The sequence below is a fragment of the Suricata suricatta genome, chromosome 5, assembly GCF_006229205.1.
Source record: "Suricata suricatta isolate VVHF042 chromosome 5, meerkat_22Aug2017_6uvM2_HiC, whole genome shotgun sequence".
NCBI lineage: Eukaryota > Metazoa > Chordata > Mammalia > Carnivora > Herpestidae > Suricata > Suricata suricatta.
The window spans coordinates 45134530-45151195 of NC_043704.1; the positions used below are offsets into that span (position 1 = coordinate 45134530).

General features: G+C 34.2%; 1 protein-coding gene across 2 annotated transcripts in view; it reads left to right on the top strand.

The window, feature by feature from the left end:
* The window catches only part of EPHA6 (EPH receptor A6), an 852931-nt gene that overhangs the window by 392838 nt on the left and 443427 nt on the right, over positions 1-16666 (top strand). For both annotated transcript variants that reach the window (XM_029939169.1, XM_029939170.1), the window contains exon 5: positions 14670-15005. In XM_029939169.1, coding sequence (XP_029795029.1) covers positions 14670-15005 — 336 coding nt within the window. The remainder of the gene's footprint in view (positions 1-14669; positions 15006-16666) is intronic.

Genomic DNA, 16666 nt, shown 5'->3' on the forward strand with positions numbered 1-16666 from the left:
GGCTAAAATGAACAAATCAAGAGACTATAGATGCTGGCAAGGGCGTGGAGAGACGGGCACCCTCCTACACTGTTGGTGGGAATGTAAACTGGTGCAGCCACTCTGGAAAACAGTGTGGAGCTTCCTCAAAAAACTATCCATAGAACTCCCTTATGACCCAACAATAACACTGCTAGGGATTTACCCAAGAGAGACAGAAATGCTGATGCATAGGAGCACATGTACCCCAATGTTCATAGCAGCAATGTCACCAATAGCCAAAACATGGAAAAAGCCTAAATGTCTATCACCTGATGAGTGGATCAAGAAGATGTGGTATATATACACAATGGAGTACTACATGGCAATGAGAAAGAATGAAATATGGCCATTTGTAGGAATGTGGATGGACCTTGAGGGTGTCATGCTAAGCGAAATAAGTCAGGCAGAGAAGGACAGAAACCGTATGTTTGCACTCATAGGTCTGGCAGGAAAGCAGGAGAAGCCTGATGGAGGACCAGGGTGAGGGGAAAAGGGAAAGAAAGTTGGGGAGAGAGAGGGATGCAAAACTTGAGAGACTGTTGAATGCTGAAAATGAACTGAGGGTTGAAGGGAAAGGGGGAGGGGGGAAGTGTGGTGGTGGTAACGGAGGAGGGCATTTATGAGGAAGAGCACTGGGTGTTGTATGGAAATCAATTTGACAATAAACTATTTAAAAAAACTTAAAAAAAAGATAAATCTTAGAATCTTAAAAAAAAAGATGTGGTATATATACACAATGGAGTAAAATATATATATTTTTAATGTTTTTTTTTTGAGAGTAAGACAGCATGAGCAGAGGAGGGTCAGAGAGAGAGGGAGACAGATTCTGAAGACAGGCTCCAGGCTCTGAGCTAGCTGTCAGGTCTCAAACCCACAAACTGTAAGATCATGACCTGAGCTGAAGCTGAACTATGTAACCTTGGGCAAATTCTTTAACCTCTCTTACCCTCAGTCATCCCATGTATAGTGATAATAACAGTATATACCTCATTCTGTAGTTATAATGATTAAATAAGTTAATAACTGAAAAGTGCTGACATTGCCTAACACATAGTAGGTGCTACATACATATTTGTTTAGCACAGTAGCTGTTCTTTCACAATTGAATTTGAAATAGTTTTGATCATCTAGTATTCAAACTATCACTCAGTTTATGGTTGATACTATACTACTTAGCTCATGGATTCCATCATTTGCATTCCTACAAATATATATACAAAATATGTATATACTGAATTCCTAACCTTTTCACAAAATACATTAAGTCCTGCACCTCTGTTGCCTATCTAATATCAGCCAGATTTTCTGAATTACAGTCTAACTAGGGTGAGAGATCCTACCATTTATTATACTATATGCAGAAAAAGTAAGGACCATAAACTCCAAAGTATCATTCCTCCTAAAATTCATAAAATTAAATTGTTAGGGAAGAAAAATAAAAAATGACAAGGCAGGAGGTCATCGAACAATCAGATTTAAGAGGACCAGGATAAATTCACTGAAATCTAGAACATTTGAGTCCAAGAATCAAGCAATCAGCCTTTTCTGTCTTTCATTAATCACAAATAATAGATACATTTTAATAGGTACTTGCTCTCTTAACTGCCAGATCATGTATCTGTGAATTAGACATTCTTTATCACCTTTGTTCCAATAGTGTATTATCTTAAGGGCAGAATTTGGGTCAGTTAAGCAGTCAGTGCTATCACTTTCTGGCATTTTTGTCAGTCTTAGTATTTGAAACTGCTTTCAGAGAATCTTCCAGGGATTTAAGAGCAGGCATATTTTCCCTTAGTATCAGAGGCATAGAGATTTTAAATGTATGGGTTTAAAAGAAAGTGAAGGACTAAAACATTGGAAATTATAAACCAGGACATTTGGCTAGTACATGGCCTACTAGGGAAAGATTTCATATATTATAGTATGTGATCGTATAATTGATATGATCTTAAGGACTCCAAGAAGTCTTCCCCTCCTCCTTAGAGCCATCATGAAAACAATAACAACAATCCTTAAAAATGAATTTCACCATTAGGAGTTTTATGATTTCTTTGGATTTTCAATGTAGAGATAGGTATCTTTTTATTTTATAATCTTGAGACACATCATCTATAAGATTTACTCACATAAAGATTTTATTCTTTTAAAGCAGTTTGAGATTCACAACAAAATTAAGAGAAAATACAGAAATTTCTCATAAGCCTCGCTGCTCCCAGATATGCATTGCATCCCCTGTAATCAGCATCTTCTATCAAAATGGTACTATTTCTACCTACATTGACACATCCTAATCACCTAATGTCTACAGTTTACATTAGGGTTCGCTCTTGGTGTTGTATATTCCTTGGGTTTGGAAAAATGAATAAGGGCATGTATCCATCATTGAAGTATGTTACACACTATTTTCTCTGCTCTAGAACACCTCTGTTCCCCACCTATTCATAACTTCTACTCTCTAACTTCTGGAAATCACTTATCTTTTTACTGTCTCCATACTTCTTTGCCTTTTCCAGAATGTCATATAGTTAGAATCATACAGTATGGCTTCTTTCACTAAGTAATATGCATTTAATATTTCTCCATATCTTTCATAGCCAGATAGCTCATTTGTTTTTAGTGCTGAGTAATATTCCATTGTCTGGATGTAACACAGTTTACGTGTCTATTTACTTTCTGAAGGACAACTTGGTTGCTTTTCAGTTTTGACATTATGAATAAGCTGCTGTATGTATACATGTGGAGGTTTTTGGGTGGACATAAGTTTTCATTTTCTTTAGGGTAAATACTAAGGAGTGTGGTTGCTGGATCATATAGTAGGAATATGTTTAGTTTTGTTAAGAAACTACCAAACTACCATTTTACATTCCTACCAATAAAGAATGAGAGTTCCTATTACTCCACATCTTTGACATCATTTGGTGATGTCAATATTCTGGACTTTGACAATTTCTAACCGATGTGTAGTAGAATCTCATTGTTGTTTTAATTTGTGTATTTTCCCTGTTGACATGTAATGTGGAGCACCTTTTTATATGCTTTTTGTCATCTATCTTCTTTGGAGAGGTGTCCACATCATAAACATTTTTAAGGGTTTCAAATGGCTACAGTTAAAAAAAAATGATACCTCATATTGAAAGTTAATTCTTACAGTGGTGGTGGGCAGGAGGGTGGCCTGATCCTCAATCTATTGGACCTGGCTATTGTTAGTTTCCTTTTCTGCCATTTTGTTTCCACTAACTCCTTCCTCACAACCTATAAGCATACCTGAATTTCCATCATTAAAAGAATATTCCAAGTCTAATACTTTTTCTCCTCAAAAAACAAATGTTGAAAAAGCAGTCTTTATTGGATATGGTTACTGCATTTTTTATTCACTTTTTACTCTACGGCATTCAGATTTTTGCTCTTCACTCTAAGAGAGCAATCAGATTTTTGCCACTACCACTTCACATAAACTACATAAGAAAATTTGACCAATGGTCTTTGCCATTTTATTTTAGTAATGTTTTTGTCCTGTTATTCATATTATTTGGCTTTGTTATTTGAAACTGTTTCCTTTTATTCTAAGACATCATATTCACCCTTCTAATTTTCTCACCATTGTATTTGTCACCATTGATGGTTTCTCTTCTTTTCCTTACCTGTTAAATATTGATTTTCCTCATGTTCCTTTATTTCCTTTTTTATCTTTTCATATGTGCTTGTTCTCATGGCTTCAAATACTACTTTAAATAGATGGTGCCTATATTTTTATTCATATCCTGGTTTTTTTCCTAAGGTCCAAAGTTGTCTAGCCAACTAATTGTGGGATTTGACAACCTATATGTCCTAACCCGCCCAAATGTCTGGCATTAAATCATTCCATACTCCCTTTGGTTATTGATCTAATGGGCTTCCGAGATGCCGAACTTGTTCTCATCCTTGGTGCCAGCAGTTTCTTATACTTGAAATACTCTCCCTCAAAATCTTCTTATGGCTGTTTTCTTTTTGTTATTCAGGTTCAAATATCAGTTCTTAGGACAAGCACTTTCTGGCCAGTCATTCAAAAATAGAATTCTTCCCAGTACTCTTTTTCATGTCACTTTTAAAAGTGATTCTTTAATTTTTAGAGGGAGAGAGAGAATCCCAAGCAGTTCTGTATCATCAGCACAGAGCCTGACATGGGGCTCGAACTCATGAACCGCAAGATCATGACCTGAGCCAAAATCAAGAGTTGGACACTTAACCAACTGAGCCACTCAGGTGCCCCTATAACTTTTTATTTTTTATGGATTATGTCTTTAAAATTTCTGTTTATTTGTACATTTCCTTCTTTGCTTATTGTTATTCTAGTCTCACTAGACTATAAGATCCATGAGATCATGGATATTCTTTCTCTTCTATTCTCCAGCACTAATAATAGTACATAGGCACTAGACACTAGGTTCTAAAGTTTATTTAGAATTCATTTATTTGTTGAATGAGTAAACTAATAATTTCAAGCTCAACCTGCAAAAGCCAGCTTACTGCTTTCTCTCTTAGCCTTCTAACCCAGCCCAACTTTATATCCTTGTCCTGGTGAATCCTCATCTACTCATGCATCTAAGCCAGAAAGCTTGGAATAGTAATTCTTGCCCTGACCCTAACATGTCCTATCAATGTTGTAGTCACAAGTACTATCAATTCTTCCTCTTAGCATTTCTTCTATCCCTTCCTTCCTGTTAGTTCCTGGCCCTGTCCTTTTAGTTGAGGACTTCAACTCTCCCTTGGGCTAGTTTAATATTATCCTGGCTAGTTCCCTTCCTTTAGTCTTCCATACCTCCAAATATTACAAACTATTAGAAACAATAATAAACCTTGATTATATTACCACTTCTTCCTAAGGTCCTTCAAAGCTCAACCCCCATTTGCCAAAATTGTGAGTCAATCTAAGGATATTCAAAGTCCTGCCCTACCCTATGTCTCCCTATTTTTCTTTTAATTTTCAATGTTTATTTATTCTTGCAAGAGCAAGGGTGAGAGTGAGAGTGAGTGAGAGAGAGAGAGAGCGAGCATGAGTGGGGGAGAGACAGAGAAATAGAAGGAGGCACAGAATCTGAAGCAGGCTCTAGTTTCTGACCTGTCAGCACAGAGCCAGATGTGAGGCTCAAACTCACGAACCATGAGATCATGGCATGAGCTGAGGTCAGACACTTAACAGACTAAACCAGCCAGACAGCCCTCTCTCTCTCTCCTCTCTCTCTTTCTCTCTCTCTCTCTCTCTCTCTCTAATTTTAACTATATTAGGATCTTTCAAACAGACATACTGACCAGCTATATCAGCAACATATTTGTAAGCTGAGGCCTTCTTGATTTTTAAAAATTCCTTACATCGTTTTTGTTTGAATTGCAAAATACATAAAAGAAATTATGAATAAGAAATTTAAATGAAATACCGAAATGTTTTCTGTGGATTTTTAATCTACTTCATAAACCCTTAACTTTATTTCTCAAGTGACTAATTAATGTATACTCTGTGCTTTGAAGGATGAGCTTTAGAGGACACTCCTTAATATCAGGTCTTGGTCAGTTAGGGCTGCCTCTGAGAGCAGTTGAGAGCACCGGAGACGCAGCTGCCTGCCAAGAAATCTGTTATCAAAATAACTATCTAAGGGTTTTCCAGGTCAGAAGAGAAAAATACTCACTGAGGTTAAAGACACAAAGGAAATAAGAAGTACTAAGAAAGTACGTCCAGCAGGAAAGGCAGTAGGAAAGGGTCAAGAGAAATGAAGTGACGGTCGAATACAGGGTTGCATGAAAGTTAGACAAAATGTAATTACACTGTCTTAGCATTTTTATTTTGATGTTTCTCATGTTTTTAAATCAATAAGATTTTTTAAAAGCTACTGAAAAGATGCTGGAAGATTAACACATTCAACAAACATTTGTGTTACCCACTTAGGTTCAAAACATAAAATGTAAATCATATATATTAATGGGTAATTCTAATGGATATCATTAAGGATTTCTCTGTGGTTTTTTTTTTTTGGTCTTCTGAATATGAATCAAATATCTTACAGATTGTCTTTTCAAACTTCATTCTTAATGTAAAGGCAAATATCATGGTTTTGTGTCTTTGTGTTAGACATATGGTGACGAAGATTGACATGAACTTATAAAAGTTGAATTTACTTTTGCTCTAAGGCTAATATTGTAAAATAGCTTCTTTATTGCTGGAATAATTAGCAATTTTAAAAGTCATTATCTCTCATTCTTATTCTGAGTAGAACAAGTCGTATGTTGAGATGCAACAGGTGTTCTGCATTTATGCTGTCGGACTCATGTCCCCCACTTCTGGGTGGGTACAGCATGTTAGCACCCAGGGACCCCTGCTGTGCTTGCTTTCTCATTTCCCCATATCTTTCAGTTTTTTTCTTCTCCCTTTCCTAAGCATGTTTTGCATGGAGAAAACGATTCTGGTTCCTTGCTTTTCCATCTCACAACTGAAATACAAAAGTGTAACTAATTGGTTAGGTAGCTCATTGTAAGCACAATGTAGGAACCACAATTTTACAGACACTAAAATGGCAGAACTTAGAAAGATGAAGTTTCTTATTTCTAGAAGGCTATGTTATATTCTTCTCATACTATATAAAATAACTCTAAGTATTCATTCAGCATATTGCAATGGCATATTTTTTAATTAAAATGACCTTTATATATGGAATAAATACCTGTATGCAATGAATTTCAGTTTCCACAATACTGATCACTGATGTAGGATGTTATTTGAACTTCATCGAATTTCCTAAATGCAAATACTTTAATCTTTATTTCAGTGGAGGTTCTTTTACCAAATCACCTGGGAGATATACCTCTATAGAAAGAGATAGTAAATGGTCTTTCTGCTAATGATGGAGAATTGAGTTACCACTTGCTCTCATGCCTCTAACAGTTGGAATTCAGAGAGTATTATACCATTCAGTATCATCTACTTGTATGCAACAAACCACTTACCAAGAAGCATCCATAATCGGAAAGAGAGCATTCATTATTATCTTCACAGTGTTATGCATTCTGAGATGGGTTATTAATTTGCTTTAATCTATTTATTTATTGTTTCATTTTCCCTCCCAAGTTATGACTGTACTTAGTCTTTCCATATTTCTCTTTTCTATTTCTAATGAGTCTTTAATTAAAAATAATTGACTCAAACACAAAAAGGCTGTATGTATGCATGCATAATTTTTTATATGGCATTAGGGAACTGGATGATACCTGGCTCAGAAGACCCAAAGCCAGTCTTCTCATTATTTCATTTTGTATTTTAGTCCATTTTTATCATACGTGTGTCTTTCCATTTAACTCTTGACCTGTACAGCAATAATACTTTTCTATAATTCATACAATTAGTTATTCTATGGGTTTCCCTTTTGTTTTTCTGAATTGGTAAGGGTGGCCAATAACCATTTCTTGGAATTTTTCCAAGGTAAAATTATATCTGCGCTGTAGAGCATAGAAATTTGGGGCCACAAATGTTTACTTTTCAAATTCTTAAGTGTTTTTGAGGAATTTAAAAGTTTTTAATGAATTTAAAACTTTGAAGTTTTAAATTACCCTTTTTGCCTTGGGTCTTTATTAGTTAATCTGTTACTGTAATATAGTCATTCCCTTCCACTTCTTGATTTTTAAGTTATATGAATCTATTCTTTACAGTAACACCAGGATCTTAACCTCAAACTTCTTGCTCTCCAATATTTGTCAAAATTGGCACTATTTGAAAAATAATTATTGGAGGATTGCATAAAAACATGCCTTCTATTTGTCCCCTTAGTAAAAGCACATATTGTCTTTGGAACAGCTGGACCAGGATAAACTTATGTACACTAATACAAATATTTCAGTGTAATGTGTACCCTTGTTAATTGTTAGTCACATCTTCTATAAAATGGTGATGAATAACTACCTTTTGGGTTTATTGTGAGATGAATGAAATAAATCATATGAAATATGAAGTACACATCTTATAACAAAATGAGTGCTCAAGGTGCTGGCTATATTTTTGAAATTCATAATTATAAAGGTACAAAAGTGCTCATTTCTGCCCTGGGACCAGTAGGGAAGTGTCACAAGTAGGTAACACTTAAATTGGAAACTGAAGGATGAGTAGGAATCATCCATGGAACAAAAGGACATAAAGGAACAGCATGTGCAAAAGCATTGAGATGCAGCAAAAGGGAGCAAGAGACCTGGTTATGAAGACATGTGGTGATAAGGCTGAGGGTAGGTTTCATTCTGGAAGTGAGTGGTATTTGGCCAATAAGACATTTGTTGTTTGTTTTCACTAATTGTGAATTTTAGAAGTAATTGGAGAGTCTAAAAAGAATTATCTAAGTCACCATTCATAGTACTATGAAAACATTAATGGATAGCATGTTTTTTTCTCTTTTTTTTTTTGGAGTGTTTGAGAGAGAGAGAGAGAGAAAGAGAGAATGAGCACACACAGGAGAGGGGCAGAGCGGGGGGGGGGGAGAGAGAGACTCCTAAGCAGACTCCACACTCAGTACAGGGCCTGACGCAGGACTCGATCTCATGACAATGAGATCATGACCTAGACCAAAATCAAGAGTTGACTGTTCAGCCAACTGAGCCTCCCAGGGGCCTCAATGGATAGTAAGTCTTAGTTTTGGACATCGATTTAGTTACAGAAGTAGGTACAAAAATATTGAAGACAATGAAAATACCAGAAATGCAAAGAATTTGAAGTGCACTTGCTGCTGTATTTTAAGCAATATTTATCTTGAAAATTTAATTTTCAATTGTTCTTCTGTATATAAAATTGTTTTTTAAATGCTCTTTTATAACACTATTAAATAGAATCTGTTATTAGAATGAAATGCATTTCTCATTAATTTGTATGTTTTGAAAATTTGTATTTGACAATATTCTCTAAGCAAAGCACTATAAAATACTTTTACTATCCACATGTGTTTTTTTATCTATAAAATGAATACATATGAAAGTTAAAAAATATAAATATGAAAATACCTAGGTATTATCCCACCATTAATATACTTCATGACCTTGACATAATTACAGTACTTTCCTGGTTCTCCTTGCCTTATCTGACTAATTTGATTTATCTTCCCTCCAGTGAGGATGAAGCCCCACATTTGTGATTATTTATCATCTCTTTCCAAATATACAAACATTTTGTGAATGAAACGTAGAGTACAAAGTGGCTTAGAGAAGAAAAATACAGAATCTGTTTACAGATACACCTATTAAATACATTTTTCAAAGATCAATAGGAAGGACATTAGGTTAACAATGTGGCTATAGATAAAAGTTAAATAGCAATAATTCAAGTGATGAGATAACTTTTAGAGTTTTAAATTACATCCATATGCAAATCTGGCAACCTATAGTTTTGTACATTATTAAAATCTAGAAATGTACTTTTTCATGTGAATTATTTCTATGTGTTTATTTAATGTATTTTACAATTTACTCATTTGCAAAATTATTTACCTAGACAATTCTAGATGGTTCAGTATGTTTTTTAAACATGATTTTTGGCATAGATTAACATAGGACATTTTTCTTTCCTTTGTAAACTCATAGATATAAAGAAATTTCCTGATTATTAGGTGAATATATTACTATATGCATTTTTAATTTTTTTAGTTTTTATTTAAATTCCAGTTAGTTAACATGCAGTGTAATATTAGTTTCAATGGTAGAATTTTGTGAGTCATCACATACAATACCCAGTGCTCATCACAGCAAGTATCCTTAATATCCACTTAACCCTTCCCTCCACCTGTCCCCTACTGCAGCCACCCTCAGCTTGTTCTCTGTAGTTAAGTCTGTTTTATGATTTGCCTGTCTCTTTTTTCCACCAGGCTCAGCTGTTTTGTTTCTTAAATTCCACTTATGAGTGAAATCATATGATATTTGTCTTTCTCTGACTTATTTCACTTAACTGTAATACATTCTAGCTCTGTCCACTTCATTGCAAATTGCAAGATTTCATTCTTTTTTATGGCTGAGTAATATTTCAGTGTGTGTGTGTGTGTGTGTGTGTGTGTGTGTGTGTAAACATATCTTCATCCATTCAACAGTCAATGGACATTTAGGCTTTTTTGAAAATTGGGCTATTATTGATACCCCTGCTATAAACATTGTGGTGCTTGTGTCTTTTTGAATCAGTATTTTTGTATCCTTTGGATAAATACTTAGTAGTGCAATTTCTGTGTTGTGGGGTAGTTCTATTTTTAATTTGTTGAGGAACTTCCATACTGTTTTCCAGAGTGGCTGCACCAGTTTGCATTCCCACCAGTATAGTGCCAAAGGAATCCTTTTTTCCACATCCTTGCCAACACTTACTTTCTGCATTGTTAATTTTAGCCATTTAAACAGGTGTGAAGTGACATCTCATTGTAGTTTTGATTTTTATTTCCCTGATGATGAATGATATTGAGCGTCTTGTCATGTATCTGTTAGCCATTGAATGTCTTCTTTGAAAAAGTGTCTATTCATGACTTCTGCCCATTTATTCACTGGATGATTTGTTTTGGGGTATTGAGTTTGTTGAGTTATTTATAGATTTTAGATAGTAATCCTTTATCAGATATGTCATTTGCAAATATCTTCTCCCATTCCATAGGTTGCTTCTTAGTTTTGTTGATTGTTTCCTTCACAATATAGGCGCTTTTTATCTTGATGAAGTCCCAGTAGTTTCTTTTTGCTTCTGTTTCCATTCCCTCAGGAAATATATACTACTATATTCATTATAGACATTAAATTAACAAACACATTTAATTATTGCAAAGTAGTAACTCATAAAATATAGTTTAGCAAGCAATAGCCTTCCATGACTTGATACTCTGAGTTATTTGGATCAAACTTTCATTGTTCTTAAGGTTAGAAAATGCATCTGCAAACATAATTAACTATATGTAGGTGAGTAATTAGTCTTGAGTCAATTTTAAAAAGACCCTTGTTTATTTGTTAATGTGTTTCTACAATTATAATCATGAAGTATAAGTCTACAGCAATTGATGTAGTAACTGAAACACAGTCCTTAAGTTTGCTGTCCTTCAGTGTCAGCCTCTTAATGTTCTGCAGAATGCTAGTATTCCTATAAATGCTTCTTGGAAAATAAGGTTTAATGAACACATTTTTAAAAATGTTAAATTCAACAAAGTGAAGCCAATTGTGTTATTTTTGTTTCAGTATCTGTCTACTAGAGGAGTCTTAGTTTGAGTACTAAACTCATTTTTTGTGTGATATCTCATGGTACTAGAAATATTGCGAAGGACATATTTCATGAAATACAGTTCTATTTTTTTAAATTACATAAAATGAAATAAAAATCATAGCCCACCTTGCCTCTGCTACTGAGAGGAAGATGGGGGCTGCAGGCTCGGATGCTTTTCTGGGAAAAGAAAAGACCGTACTGCCCCCCAGCTATTCATAAGTTTGCTATTAGAATAATATTCTTTTATTCTTTAAACGTGTAATGCAGGAATCCAAACTAAAGCAAAAGATTAAAAATATACTTACTAGATACACTAGTAGAAGTAAAATTGTAGTTTTATTGTAAGGCTTAATATATGATAGACTTGAAAAACAGCTAGTTACAAATTATAATAATTGCCCTTCTTTTATGAAGTCAATCTGGAGAGTGACGTCTTTTCTTCTATGTGAATTACTTGTTTCCTGTAAAGAAAAAAAATCAACATCGGGAAATCCCTGAGAGTTTTCTATACAGATGTCTCCAAAAGGGTTATTGAACCAAGTTTTTTTTCCCCAATGTCACATAATCTTTGTATAATTTATAAATGATAACAAAGCAATCAGGCCACATTCATAAAAGCCCAGTGACACATAATTTACTTGAATCTGAGGATTAGAATTAATTGTCTCTCTTTGTTCCACGTTTTAAATCTTAGTAAATGATTCACTGTATGTCATTACAGCTTAATATTTGCATGAAATCACAGTTTAGCTGGCATAATTTAACAGCAATTAAAAAGCTATTTAACCGTCATGCACATTGGTCTGAGGGCCCCGGAGTAAGAAGGGCGTCTCCAGGCGGACAGTTATATACTCGCAGACACCCATAACATAATTGATAACATTCTTCCTATTCATGAAAATGCAAGTGAATAATAACTCATGTTTTCTATTATAAATAAGAGAAAAGAGCAACAATATGAATGCGTCATTCTGTAGGAAGACCTTTTATGATAATGATAATGAATCTTTATCTTCCAGGTCTAAGTCTGGGTTGGAGGTAAAAAGCAACATGTGTCCCTTTGCTGTAGTCTGTAATGCCTTCCATGTTTTCCTTTCTGAAGGCAGACATTTCTGCAACTTTCTGGAGCATGAAATGACATAAAGCAAAGTATGCAGAAACCTTTTAGAAAAGCTAACCATCCCCTTTCTAGGTCAGGTTTTACATGATATACATACAGATCTGAGGCCCCTACCCATCAGGTTACTGTTATCAGGATTCTTCCCCCAAAAAAATGGAAAATAGAAAATAATAATTATTAATGTCTCAAACGCAATACATAGTTATGCAAATTTATGAGTAATGTTATGCTACTGTATAACAGATCTCACTATAAGTTCCCAATGTTTATTAAGACTATCCCCTACACTGCATACAGAATTCTTTTTTAAAAACCACATTACCTCCATATATTAAATCTGTAAGTCTGTTTTTGTTGTACATAGGAAAATATCCAGACTCATTCTAATGACCCTAGGAGTTTTGTGCTATTCAACCCCTTCTTCCTTTAAACTCACTTCTTGGGACTCAGGGGTGTCTCAGTCAGTTAAGCATCTGACTTTGGCTCAGGTCATGATCTTATGGTTCATGAGTTCAAGCCCCACATTGGCCTTTCTGTGCTGACAGAGCCTGCTTTGGATCCTCTGTCCCCTTTCTCTGTCCTCCCCCACAGGTTCTTTCTTCCTTCTCAAAAAAAAAAAAAAACAAAACTTTAAAAAAACTCACTTCTTACTTTTTCCTTTTGCATTCTAGCTACAATGATTATCTGCCACTTCCATGACTATTTCAAGATCTTTCTGAACTAAAGAACCATTTGCCCTTATTATTTTCACTCTCTGACATCCTCCTCACTAAGTCCATGAGGCTTTCTCAGAATCTTTCTGCAGATTGGTTTTCCTGATAATGTATATTTCATCTCCTTTCCTTTTGATTTTGCAAATGCCCTCATTATAATTTGAATTTTATTATTCTGTTTATGTGCGTTTATCTGCCATTCAACTAAAATGTAAATAACAAAATAGGGATTATGTCTATTACATTCACACTGTAAATCCAAGATCTAATAGAGTATCTGGCACACAAAGTAGTCACTTAAAAATATTTATTTCATGAGTAATGACTGTATCTTGAAATCCAAAAGGAGCCTGTAGCAAAACTTTAATCTCTTCCTGTGGAAAGAATGTTGTACATGATTCTCTCCCACCTTCTAAGCAAATTTTCTTGGTAGCAGAAATTTAAAGAATTGTTTTAGATTTCATTTTAGGTAGTTTTTCTAAAGTATTGCAGAATGTTATTTCATTAGTTACTTATTCAATGAATTATTTTTAAAGTATCTATCAAAAGCATAGTCTCTTAGATAAAGGATTCTGTATTATTTCACACCTGGTGTAGTGCCTAACACCGAGCAGACCATCAGTTAATGCTTCTACAATGAATAATACAAAACTGAGGTTTGAAGTACTCAAATAAGTGTAAAAGATTATTGACACAATTTTAAGAAAAGACTAGAGTAGTTAAAGGATATTAAGTACTCTATGCAGTGTTGATCCATAGGAAAAGAGACTGAGGAAACATGCTCATGCACTTGTTAGAACTGACTTGGTTTATGCAGAATTTTGATGATAAAAAAGATTCTGTGGCTCTCCCTGTTAGCTTTTAAAACACACTTATTTGTGTTTAGTACTGTTAATCTAAGTAAAAGTGTAGTCACCATATCTTATGTATACATACCTCTTTTTATCCCTTCCATATAATACTTTATTCCATGAAACTGGCAAGGCCCCAGGAAAAGCCTTTCTGCTGCTTCCAACTTTCCTTCCTCTTCCTCTTCTTCCAAACTCGCTGTCTACCTAAAACCTATAATTTTTTCTCAACCTGCGAGAAATAGATCCTTAGGGATTGTCAAAGGTAATAAGTGGGAGTTCTATCTATATACCAAGTATAATATGAAGACTGAAAGACTGAAGACAGTATGTTTTGTATATGTATGTTATTTTTTTCAAATTTTGAAAATGGTGATATAATTATTAAGATTTAATTAAAACCATCACAATTTAAAATAACGTTTGCTAATTATATATTTCAGTAAACAAATTTTCAAAGTACTATTACCATATCTTTTGGAGATCTTTGGGGTTTGATTTTAAATATCAAAATACTCTTATTCATATGTCAAAATGTTAAGATACAGACCATCTTCACTGATAAGATTCCTTTCTTACCAGACTTAATCGTATGTTTCGCACCATATTTCTTTATGGTTCCTATTAGAAGAAAGGGGTCAAACTAATATAAAAGACAAATGTTTATTGATTAAGTTTTCAAGTTAGCACCCTTCTCATTCATTGTCCTACACATGTACATTTGTTTTATAATTGCTTTTCTCTAGGGCCACCTTCAGCTCCTAGGAATGTGGCTTTTAACATCAATGAAACAGCCCTTATTTTGGAATGGAGCCCACCAAGTGACACAGGAGGGAGAAAAGATCTCACATACAGTGTAATCTGTAAGAAATGTGGCCTGGATGCCAGCCAGTGTGAGGACTGTGGTGGAGGACTCCGCTTCGTCCCAAGACATTCTGGCCTCATCAACAATTCTGTGATAGTACTTGACTTCGTGTCTCACGTGAATTACACCTTTGAAATAGAAGCCATGAATGGAGTTTCTGAGCTGAGTTTTTCTCCCAAGCCATTCACAGCTATTACAGTGACCACGGATCAAGATGGTAAGTTCCACTGCTGTTCTCTCTAAACTAACCCATAATTCTCTTTTGATGCATAATTTCCTTGGTGGACTTATATTCACTGAGGTGTAGCTGTATACTCCATACACTAAAGAAGTGATTTTCTGGTTGTTATTCGTACTGTTTTCTAAGGTCCAGAAAGATATTTTTTATTAGTAAGGGTATTTAGTAACTTGTTACTAAGATTGATTAGATATAATGCTTCTAACATTTATGCATTGCTTTTGATATAATACTATACAAATACATCTTAATGAGCAAGTCCATATTACCTTACCAACAAATATCAGATACAAAAAAAAATATTAAGTGAATGGAAATTCAATTATTCCACTTATGTTGCCATTCCTTTTCCATATAAAATAAAGCAAATGATAAGAATTAATATTAATTATAACTCATATCTATGATGCAGAAACATCACAGTCAAAATGTTTAACTATGATCCACTCTGAAAAGAGCAAAAAATATCTAGAAATATATCCAAAAGCTGTTGGTAGGTAAAAACTAGTTACATTGTCTTTTTAAAAAATCCAATTGCTTTTGGTTAAATGTTCCCCTCATAACACTATAGATTTTTGCTGCAACAGAGTTAGGCAGGAATACCCCTATGATTTTTATAAGTATATAGTTTCTTTAACTCCCTCATATCATGATTTATTGCAGTGCATGATATAGGAAAAGCATCAGAGATTTTAAAAACTCCCTTTGAAAAGCATTCATAAATTATATGGACACACAAACAATTGTCTTATAATAGAAAATATTGTCATATATGAGCATATATATATGAGATAAATTTATAAAGATAAAACTACTCTTATGAATTGTTTTTATCGGCTAACTCTGCTATAACAAATACCATAGACTATGTGGTTTAAACAATAGAAATTTATTTGCTTATAGTTCTAGAATCTAGAAGTCCAAGAATAAGCTGTCAGCAAAGCTGATTTCATTCTGAAGCCTGTTTCATTTTACCTTCATTACTGCTTTGAAGGCCCTATCTTCAAGTATAGTTAGGTTCTGAGGTTCTGAGGTTAGAATTTCAACATGTCAATTTTGGGCATGGAGGTGCAGTAGGCAGCATATGGTGATATTTAAAATAAAAGTATATTGAAAATGTTGAAATACTACTCAGTAATAAAAGGAACAAATTATTGATACACATAACTTAGATGAATTTTAAAGGGTCTATGGTGAGTAAAAAAGCCAATCTCAGAGGATGCATATTGTGTGATTCACTTATATAACATTCTTGAAGTAACATAATTATAGACATGAGGAATAGATAAATGGAGTCCAGAACTGGTATTTCAGAAAGAGGGCTATTGCTATGAAGAGCAGGAGAGAGCTTTGTGATGATAACACAGTTACATAACTTCTGTGGTGGTAGTTCATGAAGCTACACATATGACACATTGCATAGAGCTATACACACACAACAGCCCAGTGGATTTTATTACCCATGTCAATTTTCTGCTTTTGAATTTGTACCATAGTTATGCAAATAGTTAATACTGGGGAGGCTGAGTAAACGGTGTATGGGACTTCATGTACATATTTTTATGAATCTATAATTATTGCAAAATTATTTTAAAAAGTTAAAAAGCATTGCTAAACCTGTAAAATGCACAGAAAGAAAA